The sequence below is a fragment of the Adiantum capillus-veneris genome, chromosome 16, assembly GCF_014529385.1.
Source record: "Adiantum capillus-veneris isolate H3 chromosome 16, ASM1452938v2, whole genome shotgun sequence".
Classification (NCBI taxonomy): domain Eukaryota; kingdom Viridiplantae; phylum Streptophyta; class Polypodiopsida; order Polypodiales; family Pteridaceae; genus Adiantum; species Adiantum capillus-veneris.
The window spans coordinates 102,511,926-102,538,120 of NC_140946.1; the positions used below are offsets into that span (position 1 = coordinate 102,511,926).

The 26,195-nt window shown below is 39.9% G+C and overlaps 1 protein-coding gene across 1 annotated transcript; it reads right to left on the reverse strand.

Moving 5' to 3' along the window:
* Window positions 1-13,725: 13,725 nt before the first annotated feature.
* LOC147439552 (uncharacterized) lies at window positions 13,726-25,981 on the reverse strand. The gene is made up of 4 exons (XM_086484333.1): window positions 25,855-25,981; window positions 15,417-15,614; window positions 14,897-15,140; window positions 13,726-14,351 (listed from the first exon to the last, which is right to left on the reverse strand). The coding sequence occupies exons 1-4, from the start codon at window positions 25,975-25,977 to the stop codon at window positions 13,726-13,728; spliced, it is 1,191 nt and encodes a 396-aa protein (XP_086340459.1). The 5' UTR covers window positions 25,978-25,981.
* Window positions 25,982-26,195: the final 214 nt, after the last annotated feature.

Below are 26,195 nucleotides of genomic sequence, written 5' to 3' on the forward strand. Positions count from 1 at the left end.
TGTATATATCAAAGAAGAATTTGGTATGTCATTCCAGTCACGCCGCGGGGTAGATCTATCTTTGCAGAGACGTACATTGAGCCAGTAAATGATCCCATCATACCATCACCACAAGATGCAGAGGAAGATGTAGTTGAAGTTGAAGAAGGTCAACCAAGCCTTGCAAATATTCATCTTAAGGAGGAGGAAGAGGGAGAAAGCGATGATGATTCTACAGGAGGTGATGGAGAGGAAGAAGAATCTCTAAACTTGTTTATTGATTTGAATACTATGGGTCTAAGTATGTATCCTAGTGCTTGTAGAGATCTTATACAAGATGAGAATTAATAAAACTCTCCATTCTTTCACTTGGTGTAGTATATGATTAATTTGCAAATGTTTAGTTATGTGCTTATGAATAGTATTTGTAATGGTTTTGTTGTGAGTTCAATGATTTATGTATAGAATTTTTAGAGTGAAATAGAGATTAAGTGAAGTGAGCATTCAGGAGAGTGTAGGAGTTGTAGTGTGTAAAGACATTTTGAGTTGTATTGGATTTAAATGGTAACCCGTGGGAGAGGGAGGGGGAAGGGGGTCTATGGCCTTAGCGGTAATGGGCGCCGCAATAATCGCGGTAATAGGGGCTGTAAAATGCCGTATGAAAAACAAAAGGGTTTCTCTCTCCTCATTTTGAATTCCTCTCTCTTGTTTTGCGGTAATGGTCCACGGTAAACACCACGATCTCTCATAGTGGGTCCTCCCGTGTTGGAATGGGAAACTCGTCATGAAGCATGCTGATGACTCTGTCTTTTAAATCATTCGGTACTTCACTCCAGGTGTTTAGTATGTAGTGTCTAAACACCTGAGAGCAAAGACCGCGCATGCGCGGAATCAACTTCTTGCCTTCATCATCCAAGATGATGCCGCCACTTTCTACGGAGTAAGGCAAGCCCTCTCGCCACTGACGCGTGAACCTGGGTGTCCCGACAGGAGTCTCTAGCGGCGTGTCAACAGGGGTACGGACGTTAGGTGTCTCCACTGGAGTCTGAGCCCCAAAGCGAGGAGTGTCCACTGGAGGGACTCCTGGTGGAGTAGCTAGTGGTGTGTAGCTCCTAGGAACAGCAGTCAGCCGCATAAAACTTGGTGTCAATGGCAATGTCGTGGCTGGTGTTGGAACCGGCAAAGAAGGGGAGGGTAAAGAGCCTCGTCGAACACAAGACGATGTCGAAGCATCGGTGGCGGAACCCCCACAACAACCGTCACCGCCACCACTAGAGCGTCGGCACCTAGATGAGTATGAAGATTGTCTCGTTGACACCTAAGCTTCAGAGCGCACTGAGGACTCCAAAACAGAGGGAGATGCGTATGGAGTAGGAATGCGGGATGGTGCACCAGAGCGATGACGCTCCACGTACCACTGTCTCTGCTGGTGTGACAAAGAAGAAGGAAACTCCTCATCATCCATACCTGCATTAAACACACGAACATTTAAACTTAATATTGAATGAATGGAGTAGAAAACATGGACAAGTAGAGAGAGAGAGAGAGAGAGAGAGAGAGAGAGAGAGAGAGGAGGAGGAGGAGGTGCTCGTCGTTCCTGCTTGTGAGAACATACCTAGAGCATACGTACCTGGAGTGGACGCAAATACCATTAAATACAATGACGCAATGACGCATATAAATACAATGACGCAATGACGCGTTCTTTTTCTATTCAACTTGAGCGATGGAAGAGGAAAGGCGATAACTTAGAATTTTCAATCGAAAGAGAGAGAGCAAGAGAGAGAGAGAGAGGAGGAGGAGGAGGAGGAGGTGCTCATCGTTCTTGCTTGTGAGAACATACCTAGAGCATACGTACCTAGAGTGGACGCAAATACCATTAAATACAATGACGCAATGACGCATATAAATACAATGACGCAATGACGCGTTCTTTTTCTATTCAACTTGAGCGATGGAAGAGGAAAGGCGATAACTTAGAATTTTCAATCGAGAGAGAGAGAGAGAGAGAGAGAGAGAGAGAGAGAGAGAGAGAGAGAGAGAGAGAGAGAGAGAGAGAGAGAGAGAGAGAGAGAGAGAGAGAGAGAGAGAGAGAGAGAGCACACAATCAAGTCTTGCATTCGAAAAACCAGGTGGTGGAGCTGTATGTGGCCATGTATTGCCCAGGATGTGAGCGCAAAATCAAAAGAGCGTTATACAACATGGAAGGTACTTAGAGAGCCAGAGTTTTTACAAAACTAAGCAAAATTGTTCAAATACAATATTTATGGCTTTAAGAGATCTCTCTCTCATCCTTGCATAGCTCAGCATAACTTCCTATATCTATATAGAGCTTTTTGTTTAAAGAGATGTCCTCCATTTCATTTTTTAGATCCTCTGCATGCACCCCATAGAGAGTAGCAGCTTTATGTTCGTCTGGCACCACCTCAACGGGTTTTGACTGAGTATCTTCTCTGATCTCCTCCATTGATGCTGCTGTGATTGGCACATGGTAGCCTCTTTACACCCATGCACTACGAGGGGCTACCTCTATGACGTACCACTAGTTTGATGCAGACTTTGTAGGATGAAATATCACCTGCCAGAGCCACATAACTTACATGAGAGCTTCCAAGCACATAAATTCTAAAAAGGGATGTTAACTATTTACATACTTACTTGTTTACAATGCTCGGGTAGTACGAAAGTGTCTCTTAGGTCAATCCATTTCTTAGTTGAATCCACCTCAAGAAAACCAGACTCTCCTCTACGCACAGTAGCGTTGCGACCCTCCATGATTATCTTGAACCATTGCACATTGAACAAGTCGACAAAAAATCCTCTATAATCAATCCTCAAAATCTCTTGTAGCGTGCCGAAGCAAGTGAGTTCTGCCACCACAGGATCTGCATTAGAGGACCATTGTCGACTAGACTGTTCAAATTTTGCCATGATTCCACAATCTTGAGTAAAACGCTTTTTGTCGATCCGTTCCACCCTAAAATGTTGACCTTTACACCATGCTTTTGTGTATGACTTATACTACAACCAAAAAAGATTATGAGTGGCCATTCAAACATCTAGAAAGTAACTAGTCGTACATTGCAAACTTACGTTGGTCGCGCAACCCCGAGAGTACTCCCACTCTTCCTCAGTCACTTATTCACCGCACTCTTGTGCGCTTTTCAATTGGTTGTGCAACCATCTTAAGCTCATGAATGTTGGTAGGCTCTCCAGACCCGTCGCGGATAGCTTATCGGTGGTCGTCTTCCACGTCTCCACTCGATTCTTGCCCTTTGTCGCTCTTGCTTTGCATCCTCGTATTGTGAAATCCACTTCTGCATGACTAGATTGTGAAGCATGCAAAATCAGCTGATTTTAGCCTCTAGATCTTCCGTCATCTTCTTCTCAACACCGAGATTGCACATGACAATTCCAGATATGCGTTCATGATCTATGGTTTGCCATAGCGTGTCCCGGGCTTTATCAAATCCATCTAGCCACTCTCCAATGTACACTAGGGACTCTGATACCAGCCAACCTTCTGCCATGCTATCCTCCGGACGTGCCTTCTGACGCACATATCCCTTGAGCGTTTTCATGAAACGTTCTAAAAAGAACATCCATGCGGAATGTACTATGCCAGCTATTTCCACCTCATCAACTATGTGAACAAGAAGATGCACCTGAATGGTTAGCATGGTAGTAGGAAAATGTTTCTCAAACATACACACAACCTCCGCAGCGTTTAGTTTCATGAATGGTATGGAGTCTACGTTGATCTCCTTTTGTGAGATCCATTGCACCAACTTCGCAAGTTTGTAGATTGTGTTACGAACGTCAAGAGACAAACATCCCTCAACAGCAACCGGTAAAATAATCTGCAAAACACGTGCATCAATGATATTAAAGTCCACACACAAATTTGTTACACAATTCCCACTATGATATATTCCACTATGAACATACCTGACACATTTTATGCCAGTCGTGTGACTTCAAACCGGTAAGCTTTCCTTCTTTAGTAAAACACGTTCGGAGCAAGTGCATTACGCCAATGGGGGTCCGCAAAGATCGAATGGTCTCTTTTACTTTGCGTTCTTGGACTCCTGTGAAAATCCATGGTGCTTTAGGGAGTTTTATCAATCCATTGGACGCTGTTTGCGGCCAATATTGCTCCATACGATCCACATTTCTAAGGTCAACTCTGGCTCCCAAAGTATCTTTCTTGCCGGTCAGATTGTCTCATAGTAGATTACCCACATTCTTGAATATGTACATTGGATCGAGCAAGTGATTGATCATGAGTCGGGGCCAGTACGGTAACTCGTACCATAGAGATAGTCTCTTCATCCCTGGGGGCAATCCATCATCACACATCTCCTTCTGCTCTAACCATGCTTGTGCAGACATCCTCGGTGGCTCTCTTCCCAAAAAGCCGTTGCGTAACACATGATTCTCTGGAAGGTATGCTTGATGACCTTCGTAGATTTTCTTCTTCAATGAGGGCACCCTACGTGCATTCAGTCTAGGTCCACATGTGACACATGATCTGTATCCGCTTGTTGGAAGCCCTGCATGTATACACATGATAATTGATCAGCTTGAGAAAAACCAAGATTTACAGTGTCTGAGTGAGGAGTGTAAATAGATCACCTGAGCATTTTGTTAGTCTGGGATAGTCATGCATGGTCCACATTAGAATGCCTCTGATGAAAGTATTCCGTCGACCTGTGTGTCGGCTCATATCCACCACTTCTATGCCAATCCACAATTCTTGTAGCTCTTCCAATAGTGGACGAAGATACACATCCATATTCTTCACTTTATATCGCCCCGGCACAATCAAGCTTAGCCATAGGTGCCCCTTCTTCGTAGTCAACCACGGGGGAATGTTGTAGTTGACGATGACAACGGGCCATACACTGTAAGATGTTGATCTTTGACCAAATGGATTTACGCCATCCATAGCCAAGCCTAAGCGCAAATTTCGAGCTTCCCTGGAAAAATCCAACCATGTTCCATCTATATGTTTCCAGGCTGCACAATCTGCAGGAATCCGAAGCACACCATCCGGAGATTTATTCTCCTCATGCCATGATGCTAGGGCGGCCATGGACTTACATTCAAAGAAATACTTGATGCCAGGAAGCAGAGGAAAATATCACAAAACCTTTTGCGGAATTTTTTTTCCGTGCAGATCTACTCGATATCTCTCGGAATCACATTTCGGACACTTCTCCATGTCTATGTATGCCCCTCTGAGAAGAATGCAGTCATTAGGACAAGCGGGGATCGAATTATAATCCATCCCCAAGTTTCTCAAAATCTTTCTTGCTTCCTCTCGGGAATTTGGCATCACATTATGAGCTGGTAGTATGTTCTCTTTGAGGAATCTACACAACATAAAAATACGGTATAATTGTGTAAAAATATATCAGATCATTATACATTTAGAGTTTTATTAAAGTAAACTAATTGTAATAGATCACATGAAAAGCACTGTGACGCTAGTGTCACTCCATCCAAACTTTGCTTGCATGTTGAGAAGAACCAGGAGCGCTTTCAATCTAGACACACGTGCTCCATTATACAATGGCATGTCGGCTTCACCTTTCATATCATCATAGATAAGCCTTTCTGAATCCATGATCGTCTCGATCATTTCATCAATCTTGGGCTCAAACATTGCCTCGTTGGGAATATGGTCTGCATGATCATCCCCCGAGATTTCAGAGACTACATCTTGTGGTGTCACATGTGCTACTTGACCAAAGCGCCTGCGAACACGTCTATTGGGTTGCAAGATTGCTGTCTGTTGGCCAACGTCAGAGTCCAACGAGTTATAATTGGCAACAACTCGATCTATAATAGATGGATTGAACTCACCAAATTCACAAACATGCTGCAAAGAAACGTGTCTTGTCTGTCGCACAGCATGCTTGCATTGATTACAAGGACATAAGATCCTCGTTGACGGCCCCACATCCTCATTTAGGTTGGACGGCCCCACATCCTCGTCACTACTCATAATGAGGACAAAAATCTTATAGTCTGGACAACAAATTTAATCTTCTATTGGAATTCTTTGTTTTATCTCTATCTCTCTCTCTCTCTCTCTCTCTCTCTCTCTCTCTCTCTCTCTCTCTCTCTCTCTCTCTCTCTCTCTTTGTTCACACTGTAAACTACCTCACATTCTCTAGTCATGTCCAATCCCCGCACACCTCGGTCTAGAGGTGCATGGAGATCAGAACCAGCGGGTTATAATCTCATCTTTATTGGTGAATGCCTATATTTGTGGGTAGAAGAAATCTACACACCCATGTCTATATGATAGTGCATGTAGTGGACAAAACCCCTTTGCCTCTTCTCTAGCTGTAGCATTTCACAGCATCTTAACATATTTTCATAGTAGATCTTTTCACCATTCCTCTAACTCTAATTTTTTTACTGTAATCTCAAAGTTAGACACTAATATAAAAACTCGATCCAAAATCTTATCTTAAATCTAACCTAATTGAACATGTGGTGATTCGCTCCATTGAAGGGTAAAAGACATACCAATGGGGCTACTAGTTGTGTAGATGTGAAAAGGAGAGCATGTATTTTGAATGATTTCATCTTCCTCCACACACAATTTAGAGAGAGAGAGAGAGATAAGAGATTGTGTGCACTGTGTACATCATTTCAAAGGGCAGTATAATCCTTCGGTGTACTCAAAATAAACCTAAATCTAATCTAATCTAACTTAAATAAACCTAAATCTAATCTAATGTAAATCTAAATCTAACCTTATCTTAAACAATAAAAAGAGGAAAATGGTATAACCTTTATATCACCCAAGTGTGGTAGATTTGTTATGCCATTTCCCTCTTCAATAACAGGTAAATAGCGTAAATAAACCTAAATCTAATCTAATATAATGTAAATCTAAATCTAACGTAAATAAACGTAAATCTAAACAAACGTAAATCTAACTTAAAATAAACCTAGATTTAATCTAATTTAACTTAAATAAATCTAAATCTAATTTAACGTAAGTTTACATCTAACCTAATCTTTAACGTCTTTTGGGATAGTTTCCTACTACGTTAAAACTCTCTTCTTCTTGTGTGTGTGTGTGTGTGTGTGTGTGTGTGTGTATGTGTGTGTGTGCCAATAAAAAGAGAAAAATGATATAACCTTTCTATCACCCAAGTGTGGTAAATTCGTTATGCCATTTCCCTCTTGAATAACAGGTTTTGAGTTCAACTCCTGGTCGGCTAGATCTTTAGGTCTCTTTAATTAGTTTCCTACGACATTAAATTAAACTCTCTTCTTCTCGGGTGTGTGTGTGTGTGGGTGTGTGTGCACGCCAATAAAAAAGGATAAAAATGGTATAACTTTTTTATCACCGAAGTGTGATAGATTGGTTATGCCATTTCCCTCATCGATAACAGGTCTTGAGTTCAACTCCTGCCGACTAGATCTTTAAGGTCTCTTGGGATAGTTTCCTATGATGTTAAGACTCTTCTCTTCTTCTTCTTCTTCTTCTTCTTCTTCTTCTCTCTCTCTCTCTCTCTCTCTCTCTCTCTTTGTTTTATATCTTTCTCTTTCTCTCTCTCTCTATCTCTCTTTTCCTCTCTCAATGTGTGTGTGCATTCTTTGTTTATTCATGTGTGTGTGCATTTTTTGTTTATGCATGCTCTCTCTCTCTTTTTCTCTCTCAATGTGTGTGTGCATTCTTTGTTTATGCATGTGTGTGTGAGTTTTTTGTTTCTGCTTGTGCTCCCTCTCTCTCTCTCTAAAAAACACAATGTGTGTGTGTGTGTGTGTGAGAGAGAGAGAGAGAGAGAGAGAGGGAGAGAGAAAGAGGGGAACGGAACATGAGAGTGAGGAGAGGGAAGGATCATACTTGGCTCTCCTTCCTCTCCTTGTGTGTGTGTGTGTGTGTGTGGAGAAGAAAGAGAGAGAGAGGGAGAGCGGCGTTACCTTGCTTGCTTGAGCGTGCGCTGAAAACTCACATCTGAGATCTGAGTTTTCGTACGCTCTCGTTTATTTTTTTTAGTCCTAACATCGTCGCTATAGGTGTCGCTATGAGCGTCGCTAAGTTACTTGTAACTTAGCGACACCTATAGCGACACCATGGTTTTTCACATTTGAGCGTTGCAGTACGACCGTCGCTACTATTAAGTACCTCTTGTAGTGATACTAGCCATTCTTGTAACCTATACTTGTAAGATCAACTCTAATCAAAGAAGGTCTTGATCTTGGTGCATGAATCAAAGCTGAAGTCTCCTGGCCTCTCTTCTTCTCTCTCCATCATAATGGCGAGCAACTCCCGAAAAGTTTGTCAAATAAGATGTGTTTTAATTTGATATTTTGTTGATTTCTTGTTGTTTTCTTTTTCACCTCTAATCCAACATATATCTCTAATCTCATCTCCCTCTCTAACCAAACCTATCTCTCTCACTCTTAGAAATTCATTCTCTCTGTAAATTCTAGGATCTCCTTGCTACAGGTACATCTCTCCCCGCAATATCCTTATTGTCTACGGGCAAGAATAGGGCTTGGGAGGGAACCTCTCTTCTCTTATCTTCTCTTCTCTTCTCTCATATGTACATTTTGCACATATAAGAGTTATCCTATATGAATAATCCACATGATGAGAATTTCTATCACTTTCACTTTGTGCGATCTATTAGAATTAACATAGGGATTAGTCGTAAAATACACTTTCAACAATGAGTTTCTCTTTGGCCCAGAAAGGCTCAAAGAAATAATTCTTTCACCGGATCCCATCATACTACCTCTCATAGACTATAACTTTTATTTTGACGTAAGTGTAGTTATCTTGCTATGAGCCAAGAGAATTTTTACAAACAAATAATCCCATTCACTAGACAAAATATATATATTATGGTAAGCACAAAACTACAATTCCAAAGAACAATTCATAGCCTGTTTGGTCGGCAAAGATTGAACACCATTAACTCATCTATTAACCCTTTTATATTACCCATGATACGATATGACCATGGCCTTGGTGTTTTCATCTTTGTGTTGTTTTGATATTCTCTTTTGTGTTCTTTCTTTGAGTGTGTGAGTGCAAGGGAGAAAGAGTGGGGCTTCTTTGACTTTACTTCCTTCCAAACCCTAGACTTCATGGAATCTATGGTTTAATTCCTTTATACAGTTTCTAGAGTTCTCTCACAAACTCTCACAGTCAAAATTCCGACACTTTCCTAGAAAGACTACAATTTCTCCACATATTTTTGGTGAGCTCGACGTGAATCTGCCAGGGTGAGAGTTTTTGGGTAACAATGGGTGATCATGTTAAGCAACAGGGTATGCATTTTGACCCAACAACAATGAAAATGTTTCAAGAATTTGCAATGTTCATGCAACAACAACATGCCACTGAAAGAAGGGAGATTTCAGCAACCAAGGCCATACAAGTGGTCGTCAATAGAATGGATCAGTTCAATGGAAAAGATGTAGCCAAGTACTTGTGTGAGTACGTGAACGAAATGGAGCTACATCGCATTTCGGAAGGTGAGATGATCCAAAGCTTTGAGCTAGTTGTTGCTCCAAAAATTAGGGAACATGTTAGAGGAATTAAAGATGGGCATGGGAGAAATTGGGAAGAACTCAAAGTGGCTTTAAAAGAGGAATATTTCATGGAGGAATCTAAGAGAGTGACCAAAAGGACATTCTTAGAATGGGTAGTCAAGCCAAAGCAAGGACTATCAATAACAGTGCTACTTAGGGAATTTGAGCGGCGCTATGCACAACTCACCAGCACAAAAAGGGACACACCAGATGCAGAGAAGATATATCTTTTCTTCCAAGTTGCAGGTAAAGAGTTTCAAGAAAATTTGGAGCTTCTTCTTGAAGATAAAGATGTTTAGCAAGGACTAAAGACCTACTGGAATGAAGTTGAAGGTGTTGTCTCGGTGCTTGCCAAACAACAAAGAAGAAGGGACAAGATGGTAATAAACACTAAAAGTCCTTCCACCACTATTTCTTTCTCCTATGGAATACTTCTTCTTCCTCTTCCCTACCCTCATTCCCTACTAGCTCTCTCCACCTTTGAAGGTGTTTGAGGTCTTGGGACTGAGGCTTGGGATAGTCAATGCTTTCCACAAGTTTATGTTATGCTTATTGCAAGAAGACTAATGGTTTATTTCAATTAGATTAATTTCTTCATGCAAGTAGATTAATTGTATTGCAAGGTAGATTAATTGTTGCTTTAAACACAAGTTGATGCATAAAACTTTACATCTTCATGCACCCAAATGATTTAGGGAACACAAGGATTGATAAATTCTTGATTTTTTCACAAGCTAAGATTGATTGTTTCTATTAGGCAAAAGCTTGGAGTATGAAACTTCCATCTTCATACCGTCAAAGAGGTCTCAAGGAACACAAAGATTGTATTGCACCAAGTCTCTCTTAATGAAAGAATCTATAATACAAATGCCTTTTGGAGGGGGGACTGGGTCCACATAAATCCGGTCCTCCACTATTGTCATATTCTCTAAACTCTCTCTCTTGCAAAAGTATTGCTCATGCCTAGTTAATTAAGTGTTATGATTAAGTTGCTACTACCAATTAAGTTCACCCTTTATGATCTAAAGTTGATCACTCTAATTCTTTTAATTCCGCTATTCTCTAAGTTCATAGGACATTTCCATTACATGGTGCAAGAAAAACTTTTCTCCAAATGTGGGCAGTGAAAAGGGGTCAAGGTGCACGATAAATTATGAGCCTCGAGGTGGTAGAGATTGAGACTGGGTGGCATCACGAGAGAGTGGATGCATAAGTGCAATAAAAAAACACTGGTACTGGAATGGGGTGAATTAAGTAGATATTTCTAGAACTCCATCTCGCATTGGTCCTCTTGGCTGTCTAAAGCTAGTGGGGTAGTTTTGAACCCTTCTAGGAGAGAAAATGCAAGGAGGATGAGCACTTTATCCACTTCTGGGATGGCAACAACAAGTGCCAAAAATCCTTTGACCAATTGACTACCCAATTTCAACTCAACGGCACTGAGAAGCTTCTTATCAATAGAGTTTTTGAAGGCCTAGAACACATTCAGATGCGATTTCGGATTCCACTTTTATGTGAAAACCTTTGAAATGGCTCATGGGTATCCATTTCTCTAAACCTCACACCAAGGGCATCTACCAACTGTTGATGCACGAGACTCATCATGATTGGGTCGCCCCTTTGAAGAAACAATTAAAGAAGCAATAGTCGGAATCTCCATGGGTAGAGGTCACAAAGAACATTTGGAATCCACAATGGCCTCATTTTATGAAGGTATTCTTGTGTGGTATTGTGGGGGGTCTTCGCCAGCAAGTGTCATGATTCAGGCACGTGGTATTGGGTCCTATACGTGTTCAAGGTGCAAATTGGCTAGCGAAGACCTCACCCAACTTTCCATGGAATCACCGGTAATTAGAGGCTTGGTAGGAAAAGTGGGCAAATGGATACAAAGAACATGGAAGATAGGTTTTCTCAAGAAGGATTTGTGCCTTTGTGGACATGGTTTTGAAGTCTTGCACTTGTAATATGTACTCAAATTGTCAGATCTATTTCTTCAATAAGATTTGGATAGCAACTTCTCTCTGGCTAGATTCTCAGAAATTGTACAAGAAAGTAAGGAGTTAATATTTATGGTAGGTAAAAGGAGAAAGCTAGGGGATTGGCTTAGGGAGACTCTTGCCATCAGGTCGAGCCTTACAGTGTAAAGGACAGGGCTTTTGGTTCTAGATATTCTTATCTAATGTAACACTTGCCCCTCAAGGCTCGGCATGAACTCGAGGCTGATTTATCTATTTCTTGGTGTCATTCTGATACAATCACTCACAATTGTGAATTTAGCAACAAAAAAAGGAGAGAGAGAGAGAGAGAGAGAGAGAGAGAGATATTGGATTTTCCTATCGGATCACCTCTAAGAGCTGGGAAAAATATTGCTTCCCCTAGAATAAATTCTCCTTAGTTTCCATCCTACACAAAGAATCCTGCATGGTCTTCCAACATAGAAGCAACATTTCCCCCTTTTTTGTGTTTCTTTTTCTTTCTTTCTTGTTTTCTTATCATTCCATATTTATCTTTTTGATGTAGTTTTTTATAGAATGTCAAGCTAGTGTAATGAAAACATGCACCATAGAAAGTCTTCCATTACACGAGATTACAAGCTGATCTTTTTTTGTTCGCCAAGCAACTAGGGTATCTTCCAATTCGACCAAGGGTAGAGTGTTGCAAACCTTGGTACTAGAATGTGAAATTTCTCCTCAGCTACAAAGTGCTCCCCAAATGGTAGTATTTCAAAAGAAAAGTTGGTTTTCTTAATATGAATATTTACAAAATATTAAGAGGATAAAGTATCATCATGAAATTAACCTAATGTTTTTTATCTCATTTCAAATCTTTTTATTTATAGCAATACTCACTGCAGTGAGTGAAATTATATTACCTTTGCTAGAAAGAATTACATCAAAGGTCTTGCTCAAAATGAGCCAACCCATATACCAACTTAAAGTTAGCTAACAGTTTGGCTTTCAAATGGAAACCATAACCATACAAAAAAATATATATGAGCATAAAAAAATCACACAAGATGCTTTCGATAGCTTCCCACAATTATTCCCACATTGTGAATTACGAAAACATCATGAGCTCCTCCAGGCGAGCACAACACACCTAGCTAGGTGCAATTGTTAAGCGTACAAAAGCTTATGATGTTGAACACTATGGAAAAAACCGGGGAAAGAGGACCTCCTTCCCAAAAGGGAAACCCTCTAAAACTTCTTGTGAAAGTAATGCAAAGAAAATCATATTCACCGACATTTGCACCATGAGAGCCATCAACCTTGGAGAACTACCCATCCCCCAAGTTGCTAAAGATACAAGAAGAGAGAGATAAATATACCCTACAAATCTAAAGAAGCTAGGAATCCATCCCCCAAAGGCCCATCAATACCAAAGACCCAAAGGAGAATAAAACAACTACACCACCGATCGGCAGATGCAAACATAGACGATGTTGAAGGTGCACCCAACCATGCATGCACTACCAAATGACCCATATTGAATCCAAGATGACACATAGGAGTTTCAAAAACTTGACGAGTCCATTGATTGCCACAAATCAAGTCAATTTTGCCACCATCTTCCTACTCGAGTTGTGCAGGAGACATGCGATCTTATACAACAACTAAACAAATAGAAATTAAGCATGCTAGCCAAGGGGGCCAAGACCTTTTGAATAATTGTGAGACTTCATCGAATGTAGCATTAGCACCATTTCAACTAGGAAACCCTAGATTCCCTTTTCCCTCCACAGGAGGTGGGAGGGGCATCCTCTTCCAAGCGCCAAAAATAGGGTCGTTGGCAAGGGAAAGTTGTCAATGAAGCCGCATAACAGCTTGGCGTCCCAACCCATGGTGGTCACTATCTAAAGGCTTTGCACAATAGCCGTCCAGTCAACATTCTCCATCTCTCACCTTGCCATAGCCCCCCCCCCACCACCCCCCCCCCTCCCTCTGCAAAGGCCTCGTAGGCTACAAGTTGGTAGAGAACCCTTTCTCCAGCATAATAAACCTTATTTCAAATATTATACAGGAATGTTGTACAAAATTAAATTCATAATAGACCACATAAAATCATGAGAGGAGAACTTAAAGTATCAAGGCTATAATTGCATTATCATGTCATGTGTGTACACATGTATACAATATTTTCTTTTATGTAAATGTCTCTATTGAAACAATCAATGGCTTATTGGCCATTTGTTCCTGAAGCCCAAATGGCTTCCCCTGTTTCTTGAAGGTAAAGAACAAGGTTCCCATCATCTTGTACAACAAGGTACGTTCTAGACCAACAACCAGGCCCGCTAGTGCATTGAGTAGGGGTCCACCAAAGTGGCTTACCATTACCATTATACACAGCAAAAGTCCCATCTAGGTTGATGCGAGCGTAACAATGTTCTCCACGTATAAAGCATTTAGAGTCTGGACATGCCCATATTGGTATGTTTTCACCACCTGTCATAGCGTGGTATAGCACCAAATTGCAATCATTTTGCATAATCAAGAAGTATGTCTCACTGAGTGAGTTTATGAGATCTGGGTAATTAGTGTTAGCGTCTTCACTCACAAGCACATTGATATCATAATTAGATGTAAAGAGACCATTATACCATGGAGGGCAATCTATTAAAGTATCTTCTTGTGAAATGATGCTTGTTGTAATGCTAGCATTGAATGATGCTCGTGAAATGTTCTTGGTTGTATTGCTACAAATAATATGTCGATGTTGAGAAGGATGGATCTGATACGTGGTGTTGGTTGAAAGTGGATCAGTAGTTTGATTCACTAAAGAGATTCTTTTTCTCTGAGGAACACCTGAAATAAATCAAAGTGTATGGACAAATTAATCATTTTTTAGCTAATATGTAACTCATTAACATCTTTGTAATCAAATAAATTCATATTGAATGATCACTACAATTTCCATCTTCTCAAAGAGCTCTGTGTGTGTGTGTGTGCGCACGTGCGCATGTTTTGGTGTCTCCATTTGCTGCTAACGTTTCCTTTTGTAAGGAAAGTTTGGTCTCTTCTTTGGAACTCATCTTTGGATATCACGATGCAAAATCGATTGTGGGTTTACCACAATGTTTGTAGGTCTTGGGTCCTACCTTCCATACATTGACTCTCTCTCTCTCTCTCTCTCTCTCTCTCTCTCTCTCTCTCTCTCTCTCTCTCTCTCACACACACACACACACACACACACACACACACACACACACACAAACACACACCTTTATCTCTTACACAATGCGCTTGTGCACACACACACAACACAAGGGTTAGGTATCTCTATGTGTGTGTGTGTGTGTGTGTGTGTGTGTGTCTAATTAATATATGTGAAAATCCATACACAATAGTACCTATAACCACAGAAAGTTCATCGTGACGATCAGGACTATTATCTGAGTCACCCTCTGCCTCTCCTGTGTTAGGGGTGGATGCTCCATCATCAGTTTCACCTATCTGCTCCACCCAATAATAGAATTGTGCAGAGAGACCTTCTTCAATTAAGGTTTGATCACCTACACCCTCCACAACAACTCCAAATCCAAATCCATTTCTAATTTGATTTCGTATTGTTTCAAGCATATTGTTGAAAAATATCTGAACATAAAAAGGAAAAAAAAGGGGATTAACCTACTGTGCCAAAAAATTAAAGCAGTTCAAAGGTATGTTAGTTGAAATGGTGGATGCTTTTTCTTGTTTACCTTGACTAAGGATTGAATGCTTCACATCGTGTAATTCAAAGATTACGTTAAAGCTCAAATTTCATACGGTGATTTTAAGGTTCTATATGTTATATGTTGGACTACCATTGTTCATGATGATAATGTGTGTATCATATTTGTGGAGAGAGTAATATAGTGAACATGCCTCAACAAGGTCATATCCACTAATCGTTCCAACACCTTCTCCAAAACATGGACCAGTATCATGAAGCGCTAAAGTGGTATGAATACGTAGTGTACTTGAGATGTCGGTATCTATGGCAGATATAAATCCTGGTGGATAGTATTGATCACTATCAATACGTTTTGTCATAAGGTTCTCAATGTCATTAATTGCCTCATCTTGTGCCTGCACATTAAAAGCGACAAACATTAGCAATGGCTATTTTTATCATTTTAAATATACACATTTTTTTCAAATCAAAATTGGAACCTTCTTGTATGGTGATGTAATTACAAGGAATGGGTCTTACTATCAGCAAAAATCTTGAGAAAAAATAGTAAATGGTACATAAAAAGGTTTTGAGCTTTGGATACATTTGACATTTTAACCACTTCTAACATAAGCCCTTGTGATTCGTTCACATATATTGAGCTTGCCTTATTTTTCATTTGCAAAAATTGACAAAGTTAATCTCAAATATTGGGGCTGATTTACATAGGAGAAATTACTCATCCCAATAAAAAAAAATGGCACCACTTCTTTTGGATAAGGTGAGTGCTACACTCTCTACCTAAGTAATGGAGAGTCCTAATGATTGACATCAAGCATCCTTTTAAAGGCTGTCCCTCCTCTGTTGCACTTTTCTCAAATCCCCCTACTTTGATAGTTACATTGGCATGTCAAATGCTCTCTTGGTTATCACCATGATTATATGCCAATGGTAGGGTAATCATGTGTGGGCATGCCCACAAGAGTTCTTGCAGAGATGAGATGAGAAGTTGGTTGTGCCTCACCTTTGTAATGGGTTTTAGTGCATGTTCACACTTTCAATTTAGAGTTATGTCCTGCTCAGTTCTTGGAGGGGTTGTAGAGCTTCAAGCTCATATGCACTAGAAGTGAATAATTGTGATCTTCTTGTTGCGACTCATCAATCGCTATGCATGCTGCTCACAATCATGCAGATATGCCTAATTAAAGATCTTTCACCTAGAGACAATGACAACAATGGATGGACATGTTTCCTTCTCCTTTGTCACTTTTCCCATTAATTTGTCGGATGAAACCTATCAAAAAGTGTAGCAATGTGGTAGACAAGTAGTCTATACTGCAAAGTAAAAAAAAAGTACCATCATGCTGATGTGCTAGATGTGTCCTAAGTACTCCATGGAACCCTACTATCATAGAACAACCAAGGCCTCAAATCTTTGTATCCACTCAGTGGGATGGGGCCCTTAGCTTGAGCATGCTCCACTTGTACATGATCTATGAAGGGTAAGTAGCCATGCATTGCCCCATATCACATGCCGGACCCTTCCACATAAGCAAGAGTCCAATATTTAGTGACATCCAAAAGATCCTTTAAATGTAAACTCTTTTAATCCTAAAGAGAATACATTCAAATTGGAAGTATGTTCCTAAGGCCGAGGGTATATATCACAAGTCCATAGAGCTAATGTCAACGAAAACTGGCTATTGATCCCTCCATGCTTGCATTTATTCGTATGTAGCTTGAGACTTGTAAGGTTTCCATTGAGAATAGTGTACGAACGATAATATTTAGAAAAAAGGGACAACCTTACAAGCACACACAACTAAGTGACCATGCAGCCTTTCTTCTGTGTAAATCATTAGATAAATATCTTAATCTCATATGCCACCTACAAAACAACTCTCTCTCTCTCTCTCTCTCTCTCTCTCTCTCTCCCCCCCCCCCCCCCCGAGTTCAAGACTCGTTGTTGGAGAGACTTTTGAGGTTGCTTGGCCGGATTGCTCCTATGACATGAAAATTTCTCTTCTTTTTCACTCTTCTTTGGCTGAATGTTCTCTTGTTTACAATGGATTCAAGATTTAGCTTAGCCTAGTTTGATAGCCTAAGAGGACAAAAAGTGTCCTTTCAAGGTTTTAGGAAAAGCTCACATACTTCTATCGTTTGTATGTGTCAATAGAAGTCCTTACTTCAGCTCAAATCTAGCACCACACTTTTTGGTGGAGAAATAAGAAACACTTACAACTCTTGATTTCATGGTCATGAGGAGCTCTCAAATCCAAAGGAGTGCCCAATTTGACCAAAATTAGCATATTTGTTGGATGAATCCCATTTCACACAAGGTACAAAAATCTCTAGAAAACAAACTTTTTTTTTCTTTTAAATGTCATCGAGTTCTTAACCAAACTCTATGGTTGCTGTATGCCAAAAAACAAAGACCATAAGATAGTACAAAAAACCAAATCCTATGGTGGTGTCATGCCCAAAAAAAAATGATGAAGTACAAAGTACAGAAAACATACAATTTTTCACATTCTATTGATCTACCATTGATGTTTCTATGCATACACCTATAGTTACCTTTATATTATAAATGCTTCCATGTAATGCAATTTGATACTTTACTTTCATAGTCAAGCTCAACAAGATTGAAACATGTATCCCTAAGAAAATTTAGAACACACCTAGTACAAAAAGTGCAAGGAGAAAAATAAGTGGCCTCAACAATGTGGCCTTCTAGATGCATATAAACTTTTCACGTTAGCACCAAATTGGAATCTTATTCTTATGTTTGAACCTAAGCTTATAATGTAGCATGTTTGACGAGTGAACTTTGGCAATTTGAAGAAAACATAGTACTCACTCAAAATAAATCCTATTGTGGTAAAATGCAAAATCACTCCTACCTTTTTGTGTTGCATGCTATTTAGGATATTAGGTGCCCAAAAACTCAAGGAAGACTGGTCACACAATGAGAACTTCATAAACCCACTCAAGTTTTTCTTTTGATTAGAAAGAAACTTCCAAAATATCCATCAAAATGTGAAATCTACTAGTAAATTGGCATCGGATTTTTTTTCTTTTGTAAATGGGCCATAGCTAATAATACACAGGATCTACATTTATTAGAAGCATGACAATACTATGATAGTTATGTAACACTTAGAGGTAACTAAGTTATGTTTTAGGGTGGTCTATTGAAAATTCACAAAAACCAACACGTTTTTTGGCTCAACTTAGATTTAAAAATATTATTTAAATTCCAACTTTGAGGTGGAATCAATAGCCTAAAATAGTTCCAATTTATTTTATGTCATAATCGAGCTTTGTAGATATAGAGAAATTTAGAACCTCCTTGGCATCTCAAGCAATAATTCCAAGAGGTTACTGAGTTAAAGAAGAAACAATATGTGTCGTGTATTTTTTGTTTCTTTTTTTGCAAAACTCACAATTGTGAGTGATTTTATTTGAATCCCACCAAGAAATATACAAATCAGCCTCAAACTCATTTTGAGCCTTGAGGGACACATGGTTATATGAGACCCTAGTTAGTAGTACCTGGTATCGTACTATTACCAAAAGCCAAATCTTCACACAACAAGACTCAATCGGATGGAGAGGGTTGCCCTAAGCCAATCGTCAGAGTTTTTCCTTTTACCTTACACATATATTATCTCCTTACTTTTTTGTATAATCTGTGAGACGCTAGAGATGTCGCTATCAAAGACATGGCAATTCTTGACTTTCCATATATTACCAAAGAAACAATATCTAAAAATTTGAGTATGGATTAGAAGCACAAGACTTCAAAATTGTGTCCCACGGAGGAACATATCCTTCTTAAATAAACCTATCTTCCATGTTTGTTGCATCCATTTGCATACCTTCAATGTCATGCCTCTAATTGGCGAGCATTCTGTGAAAAGGTGGGCGAAGTCTTCGCTAGCCAATCTACACCCTAAACATCTATTGGACCTCTCCACATGCTTCAATCTTGATTCCTATCAACAAAGCCCCCCACAAAACCTTGCACAGAAATACCTTCATAAGATGAGACCAATGCGGATTCCAAATGTTATTCGTGACCTCAACCCATCAAGCTTCCAACCATTGTTTGTTCAAAGAGGCAAACCAATTAACCTCGTGCATTTACGCTTGGTAAATTCCCTTCGTATGTGGTTTAAAGAACTAGCTACTCATGGGTAAGCTTCCACTCAAAAGTAGATTGGTAGATCGAAATCATAATGTTGTCCAGGCCTTCTAGAGCTATGCTGACAATCAGTGCCATTGAGTTGAAACTAGGCAGCCAACTGGTTGAAGGTTTCCAACACTTTTTGTTTCCATCCCAAAAGTTGATCAAGCTCTATAGTCCTTTATTGTTCATCCTTGTTGCAATTTCTCTCCAATAAGGGTTTAGAATTACACAATAGCTTTAGCTTAGCCAAGGGGACCAATGCGATATGGAATTGTTGAAATATTTGGTTACTTCACCCCATTCCCGTGATGCCACCCAATCTCAATCTAGGCCACCTCGGGGCTAATGGTTTGTCGTGCACCTTGATCCCGTTCCACTGACCACCTTTAGAGAACATGTTTTCCTTGTCTCATATATCCTTGGTCATGATAGCCCAGTACTGGTCCTGTTTTGCGATTGAGACCACAAATTTGGCACACATGGACTCAACATGAACAGAAGGGTTGAAAATTACAAGGCCACCATTGACCACGATTTGACCACGATCGAGCGATAACCCCGAGAGACTCACCATGGAAAAAGTATTGCACCATGTAAGTGTAGGGGAGAGTTTTTTTTTTTACAAGTTACATAAGTGTATAAGTTAGGGACAAATCCCCATTAATTTATCTCCCAAGATTAATAATAAGGGTGGGGGTATCATATTTATGGCGGGGAGAGAAGAAGTGAGAAAAGGGGAAAATGAGAGAAAGTTTTTGTGTTTCAAAATCATGGATTCCAAAAGAGTCTTCCCTTGAACTTGTGAGTCAATAGCTACAAAGATACATGCAAGACTAACAATGCTTTGTATCAATTTCTTGTTTTGTGATTATAGCTCATTTATTGAGGGATGAAAGCTATAAAGAGTTTGTATAGATGCAAATTTACATGGGGAACCTAACACAACTTTATAACCATGTTTTTTTAGTAATTTAGATGGGTCAGAATTGGACAAGTAGCTAGAGTTTAGGTTAAAGGGATACACAATTTGAAAGTCAACTAAGATACATTGAGGATACATCTAGTTATCAACGGAAGTGGTTCCTTAGTACGTTGCACTACACGCTGTTTGACTAGTTTTACTTAGTTAGATCATGTGAGGCCTTTTGTATATAGAGTGAATCCCTTGGGGTGATAACTTCCCACTTTTCCCACTGCCATTGCCACGAGGCTTTAGTATTAATAAAACATAGTGATATCAATACCATATGCTTGAAGGAAGACATCAAAATTAGCTAGTCAGGTATTGTTACCAATCTAGTGTTAATACAACATAGTGATATCAATATCAAATTCTTGAAGGAAGTCATCAAAATTAGCTAGTCAGGTAGTCATAAGCAAGTGATTATAGAGTTTGATCTAACTCTTGTAAGGGAGAGAAGGTAGAGCAGAGAATCGAGGAAACAGACATGTGGAGGCTGTAGATGAAAGGCAAAAGTGAAAGCTGAAACAGGCACCTTAGGCTATTGACCCAATTTATGTTTTAAAAAAATGGTTTAATCGTCATCTAACGAGGATGTTCCTTAAGAGGAACATGTAGAGAGGGGTTGGTTTTAACAAGGACATGGGCAAGTTCATGATGAGTCTATATTCTATATGTAAACCTCTACGTCCTTATTCTCCAAGTAGTCCTCTATGCTCACATTCATCACTTAAAGAGTGGGATGGAGAGATATAAAGAGCAGCAGTCGCAGGTGACCAATGGTCTCTAGGCTAGTCCTGTACCTCAATATCTTTTGTGATTTTTGCAAGGAAGGTTCTATTTAACACTTTTTCATCCATGCAGCCTCTAAATGGATATTTCCATATGCCTCTTGTGCTTAAGGATTCTGTCTATCACTATAATCCTTTCCATAAAAAATCTTGATTTAGTGGTACCTGCCCTTCTACTTGCTTATGTCACCCTCAAGGTATTTTTTAAACCCGTGTATTCAGTGAGGATTAATTTGGATCAAGCTTGGTGAAGCCAGCTTGGGAGCGAGCTTTTTTTCCCCACCCCTACCACTCACTAACATCAAATGCTGCACATTTTGGCCTCTACCATTAGCAGCAAGTAGCCCTTCATTTGAGCCACTTGAACCCCTCTTGTTTCTCCATGCTACACCCCCAACATTCAATACCCCACCCACTGTCATCCTTCAATTTCCCTCTCTTTCTCCCCCTCTCCCTCTCCATCTCACACAATCATTCTTGATCTCTAATTAGCTTAGGATTTGGTCTCTCTCTCTCTCTCTCTCTCTCTCTCTCTCTCCCCCCCCCCCCTTTTAGCCCTCAAATGTCCTCTCTTTTTCCATGTCACACACTATCTCTTTTGATTTATCTTCCCTATCTCTCTTTTGATGGATGATTATATTGTGATTTATGTTCATCCTAAACACTTGTATGTAAATTTAGACGGAGACAATGGAGAAAGGGTGAGGCATGAGAGAGGTAGAGGATAGAAGAATGAAAGGTGGGAGAGATAGGAAAGATAGAGATTGAAGGGAGGGAATATGTAGAGAGATAGTAAAGATAGCAATTGAAGGGAGGGAATATGTAGACAGGATATTAATAGAGGGTAGAGGGTCGAGGAATGAAGGAGAGGAGCAGGTTGAAATGTAAAGGTTATAGAGAATAGCTAATGGAAAGAAAAGCGTATGGAGAGGAGAGAAGTAGAAGGTGAGAAGAAAAAAAGAGGGGATGGTAGAGGTCAATAGAGTAGGATTGGGGTTGATAAGAGAAAGAAGAGGCAACAATAGATAGAGAGATAAGCTAGCTGAAATGGTTCTAGGAGGGTCCCTTCCCCCAACAAGGTTTCTACTCCACAAAATAAAGCATGAACGAGCTCCTCTTTGCAATTTTTTAAGATTTTTTTTGTAGCGACAATCTTGCCGCTACTTTTCTTTTTTCTCCTCTGGTTATACCATGTATAAATTTCCATTTATGACCTTTGGAATATGTATGGGTTAATTTCATATGGGAATTTTTTTGCCACTCAAAATGAAAGCGCCATCGATTGGATTCCTCCCTCACCGCTATATATTGGGGTTGTAGAAAAGCTTCGATCATTCACTTGGAAGCCTATTCAGGCCTCATGTAGCAAGTGCATGTAATGCATCTTTATGTTTTGCATCTATCCTCTGCTTAAGATCTTTCTTTTATTCATCTTTTGAACCTTTTTTGTTTTCTTTGCATGTAAATATAGAAAGTTTACATGAGAGGTGTTGATGCATCTTTATCATGTCTCCACAAATCTTTCAATGCCCATAACTGCAATTGAAGTATGAGCGAGCATGTATTGTAAGGCAAACACGTTGCGGTTGGGTTTCTACACACACACACACACACACACAAAGAGAGAGAGAGGGGAAGAAGAAGAAGAATTCAATGATAAAAAGAGAGTAGAAGAGGTATGTAGTGGACAAAAGTAAGGAAAATGAGATCAAGGGCTTTGATACAAAGGAGTGAATAAGATGAAAGGAATGAAAGGGGAAGGGGAGAGAGAGAGAGAGAGACGAAGGCAAATGAGAGTAAGATGGAGGGAAGAAGTGAGTGAAGAAGAGGTGCACATGCATGGCGAGTGTGTGTGCTTTGTCTTAGGAGCACATGCATGGCGAGTGTGTGTGCTTTGTCCTAGGAGAACTTGCCTCTGCCTTCATTCTAACTTGCAATGGCAAAATTTGCAAATGAGTAACTTGGTGAAATGAGATGGACCTAGCATCAAGCACACATTGTGTGTGTGTGTGTGTGTGTGTGTGTGTGTGAGAGAGAGAGAGAGAGAGAGAGAGAGAGAGGAGAGATTTGTAAATTGCTCCAAGCTTGGGTGTCATGGGATATGTTCAAAAGCATGACTCCTTCCAATATTCATCCTTTGTAACAATGCAAGTCAAATTATGGAGCCATAACAACCATCAGTAAATCAGCCTATCCAAATTATAATTCCTAGTAGAATGCAAATCCCTGAACCCCATTGGTTTTATTATGTGTAAAGCATACACCATCCATTTCAACAATATCTTACTACAATTGTTGAGAATAGATATGTGCTTGGTGGCCCTGTTGAAGACCTTTATTGTAGAAGGTCCCTTGCAGAATTAGCCCATTGCTTCTTGGCCTTTCTCTAAAGGGCATACCCTATACTCAATGCATTCCAAGAGACCCTGGATAAGGAGCTCATTAAAATGATGATTCTTTACATGTAGCGTACGAGACTATATAAAAAGTAATTTTGTCGATTTGTAGTGTACACATGCCAAAATATCAGGATACTTGCTTCCTCCAGAAAGGTGGTGCACTGGACTACATATAGGAGTTGAACTGCTGCTTTGCATTAATTGAAACAAGCATATATGTGAACAAAAAAGTGCTTCAAGGACTACACCACATTGGCATGCATGTCAACTAAGGCTATCACAAGAAGATTTAGAATTTTATTCATGTAGGAAAATGGAGTCTTTTTCAGTGTTTTTCATACAATGCATAACATCATGAGCTTCTTCTCGAGAGGCACCGCATACCTAGCTAGGTAGGTATGCGGTGCCTCCCTCACAAAAGCTCATGATGTTGAGGTAATTCACAATGTGAGAATTCTTGTGAGAATATGTCCAAAACTTCTTGTGTATATATGGAGAGTATTTTTTATATTTTTGGGACGAAGCCCTCAAGCTACAATCTCATCTCAAATTTGTTTGAATTCGTTCACTGCGTCAACACCTTGCGTAATGCCACTCGCCAAGCATGACATGTGGCACTGATGGACAAGCTTCATCCAAAGGTCCACAATTTCTGCGAAGAGGTCCGTCTTTTACTAAGGCCAATATCCATAGCCAAATGTGTTCTTTCAAAAGACCCTGACTCACAATCTCCTTACGACTTACATTGTATTGGGAAAAATCCATGAGTCCTGAAGATGCTAGCGTAGGTGATCGCATTTTGAGAGAAGCCCTTGCTCACACAGTTAATGAAAATAGCAAAAAAGCCATCTGTTCAAAAGCCTTTGACTAATAATGTATCGTAAATGTTTGTGACAATGTAAATTCTTGCATACTGCTACACGAGCCTTCAAGATACAAGAGAAAGTGAGAATCTCTCCTTGTGCACGCACTAGAAAAAGCGCGAGGAATTTGTATTAGAAAAGCATGATTCTATGACCGAGCTCAAACGTGGGGAGCTGGTGGTAGTGACGTAGAAGGGAAAGTAATGGCTCAGGACGACTCGGAAAATGAGCTCGGCCATCTTGAAGACAGGATTTTCAAGCGTCATTACTATCGAGGCCGACTTCAGGCTGAAATTGATAACCTGATTGGAATGCAGAATGCAGTCACAACTACTGCCATTTTGTAAAGCTTCCTTCATTGCACGCCGGCCCGTGGGGGGGCCAGTATGCGGTGCCTCTCAAGTAGAAGCTCATGATGTTATGCATTGTATGAAGAACATTGGAAAAGACTCTGTTTTCCTATATGAGAAAATTTCAAGATTTTCTTGTGTTAATTGTTGCGAGCAACCACTTTTCGTGAGTGGAAACTTCGCATTTCAACGTTGTGAAGATTAGTGAGAACTAGTACGGCTCGCCGTCTTAGGAGGCCTCTCTCTCTCTCTCTCTATCGTGCGGAGAGGACTTTTGGACTGTAGCTTTCATCTCGCAGCTCTCTGTTATAGAATATAGAGGAAATTACCAAAATACCCCTCTAATTTGTGGAAATCCACAATATACCCCTCAAATTTCAAAAATTCTCAAAATAGCCCTGTATCTATTTTCGTTGGATCTTCAAGATTTTCTAATCTTTATTCTTGTTTGACAATCGAGATCGGTTTTTAAGTGCTTAGCATGTATTTTTTTGCAAATTACCTCCCAAAAAAAGTCAACTATGCCTAAAAATAATGAAGGAATTCATATCCAAAGGCTACATAACCAACTCAAATCTTAGTTTTAGCATCCTGTATGGTAGACAATCACTCTTCTTATGAAAAGCTACAACTTTTTTGTTTTTGGAGAAATTTACTCTCACAACAAGGGATATTTTAAGAATTTTTAAAAAATTTGAAGGGCATGTTGGGAATTTATGACAAATTATGGGGGTACTTTGGGAATTTTTCAAATTTAAGGGGTATTTTAAGAATTTCCACAAACTAGAGAGGTATTTTGGTAATTTTCCCTAGAATATACATATAGATATGCACTTTCTTATGGTTTTTTTAATTTTCCAACCATAAAAAGAAATTAAAGCAATCGTTCGTTATGACATAATCTTTTGTTATAAAAACAGCAAATTGTTTCCGATCCCTACGACGGCTATCAAGCATTTTTTTTTACTGTAATGCAAACACATTGGGGATAGAAACATCATCATAAACCTGTTTGTGCATCTGATCATCAAAGGCAACTCTCTCTCTCTCTCTCCCTCTCCCTCTCTCTGAGTAGTAGTAAAATAAAACGCATGGCTTACATCTGTGTCAGAGAGGTCGCCCTGCCGGCCCTGCTCGCTGGTGAGCGCATGAGCGTGAAATATTATCAAAGGCAGTGTGATGCGCAAACAGCTGCGTATATAAGTAGATGATGGAGCTGCCATATTGGGGATCGGATAACGTGTTGTGAATACAGGCAACGGATCAGTTAGCTAGGTCTTATATATATATATATATATATATATATTATATAAATATGTGTGTGTGTGTTTTTTGGGGCGGGGGGGGCGCGCATTGGAAAATGGCAATCGCATCCGGCACGATTGACCTTCTTGTCTTCTTGCCATTCGTCCTCACTCTATCTCATGTTAGCTAGGCATTA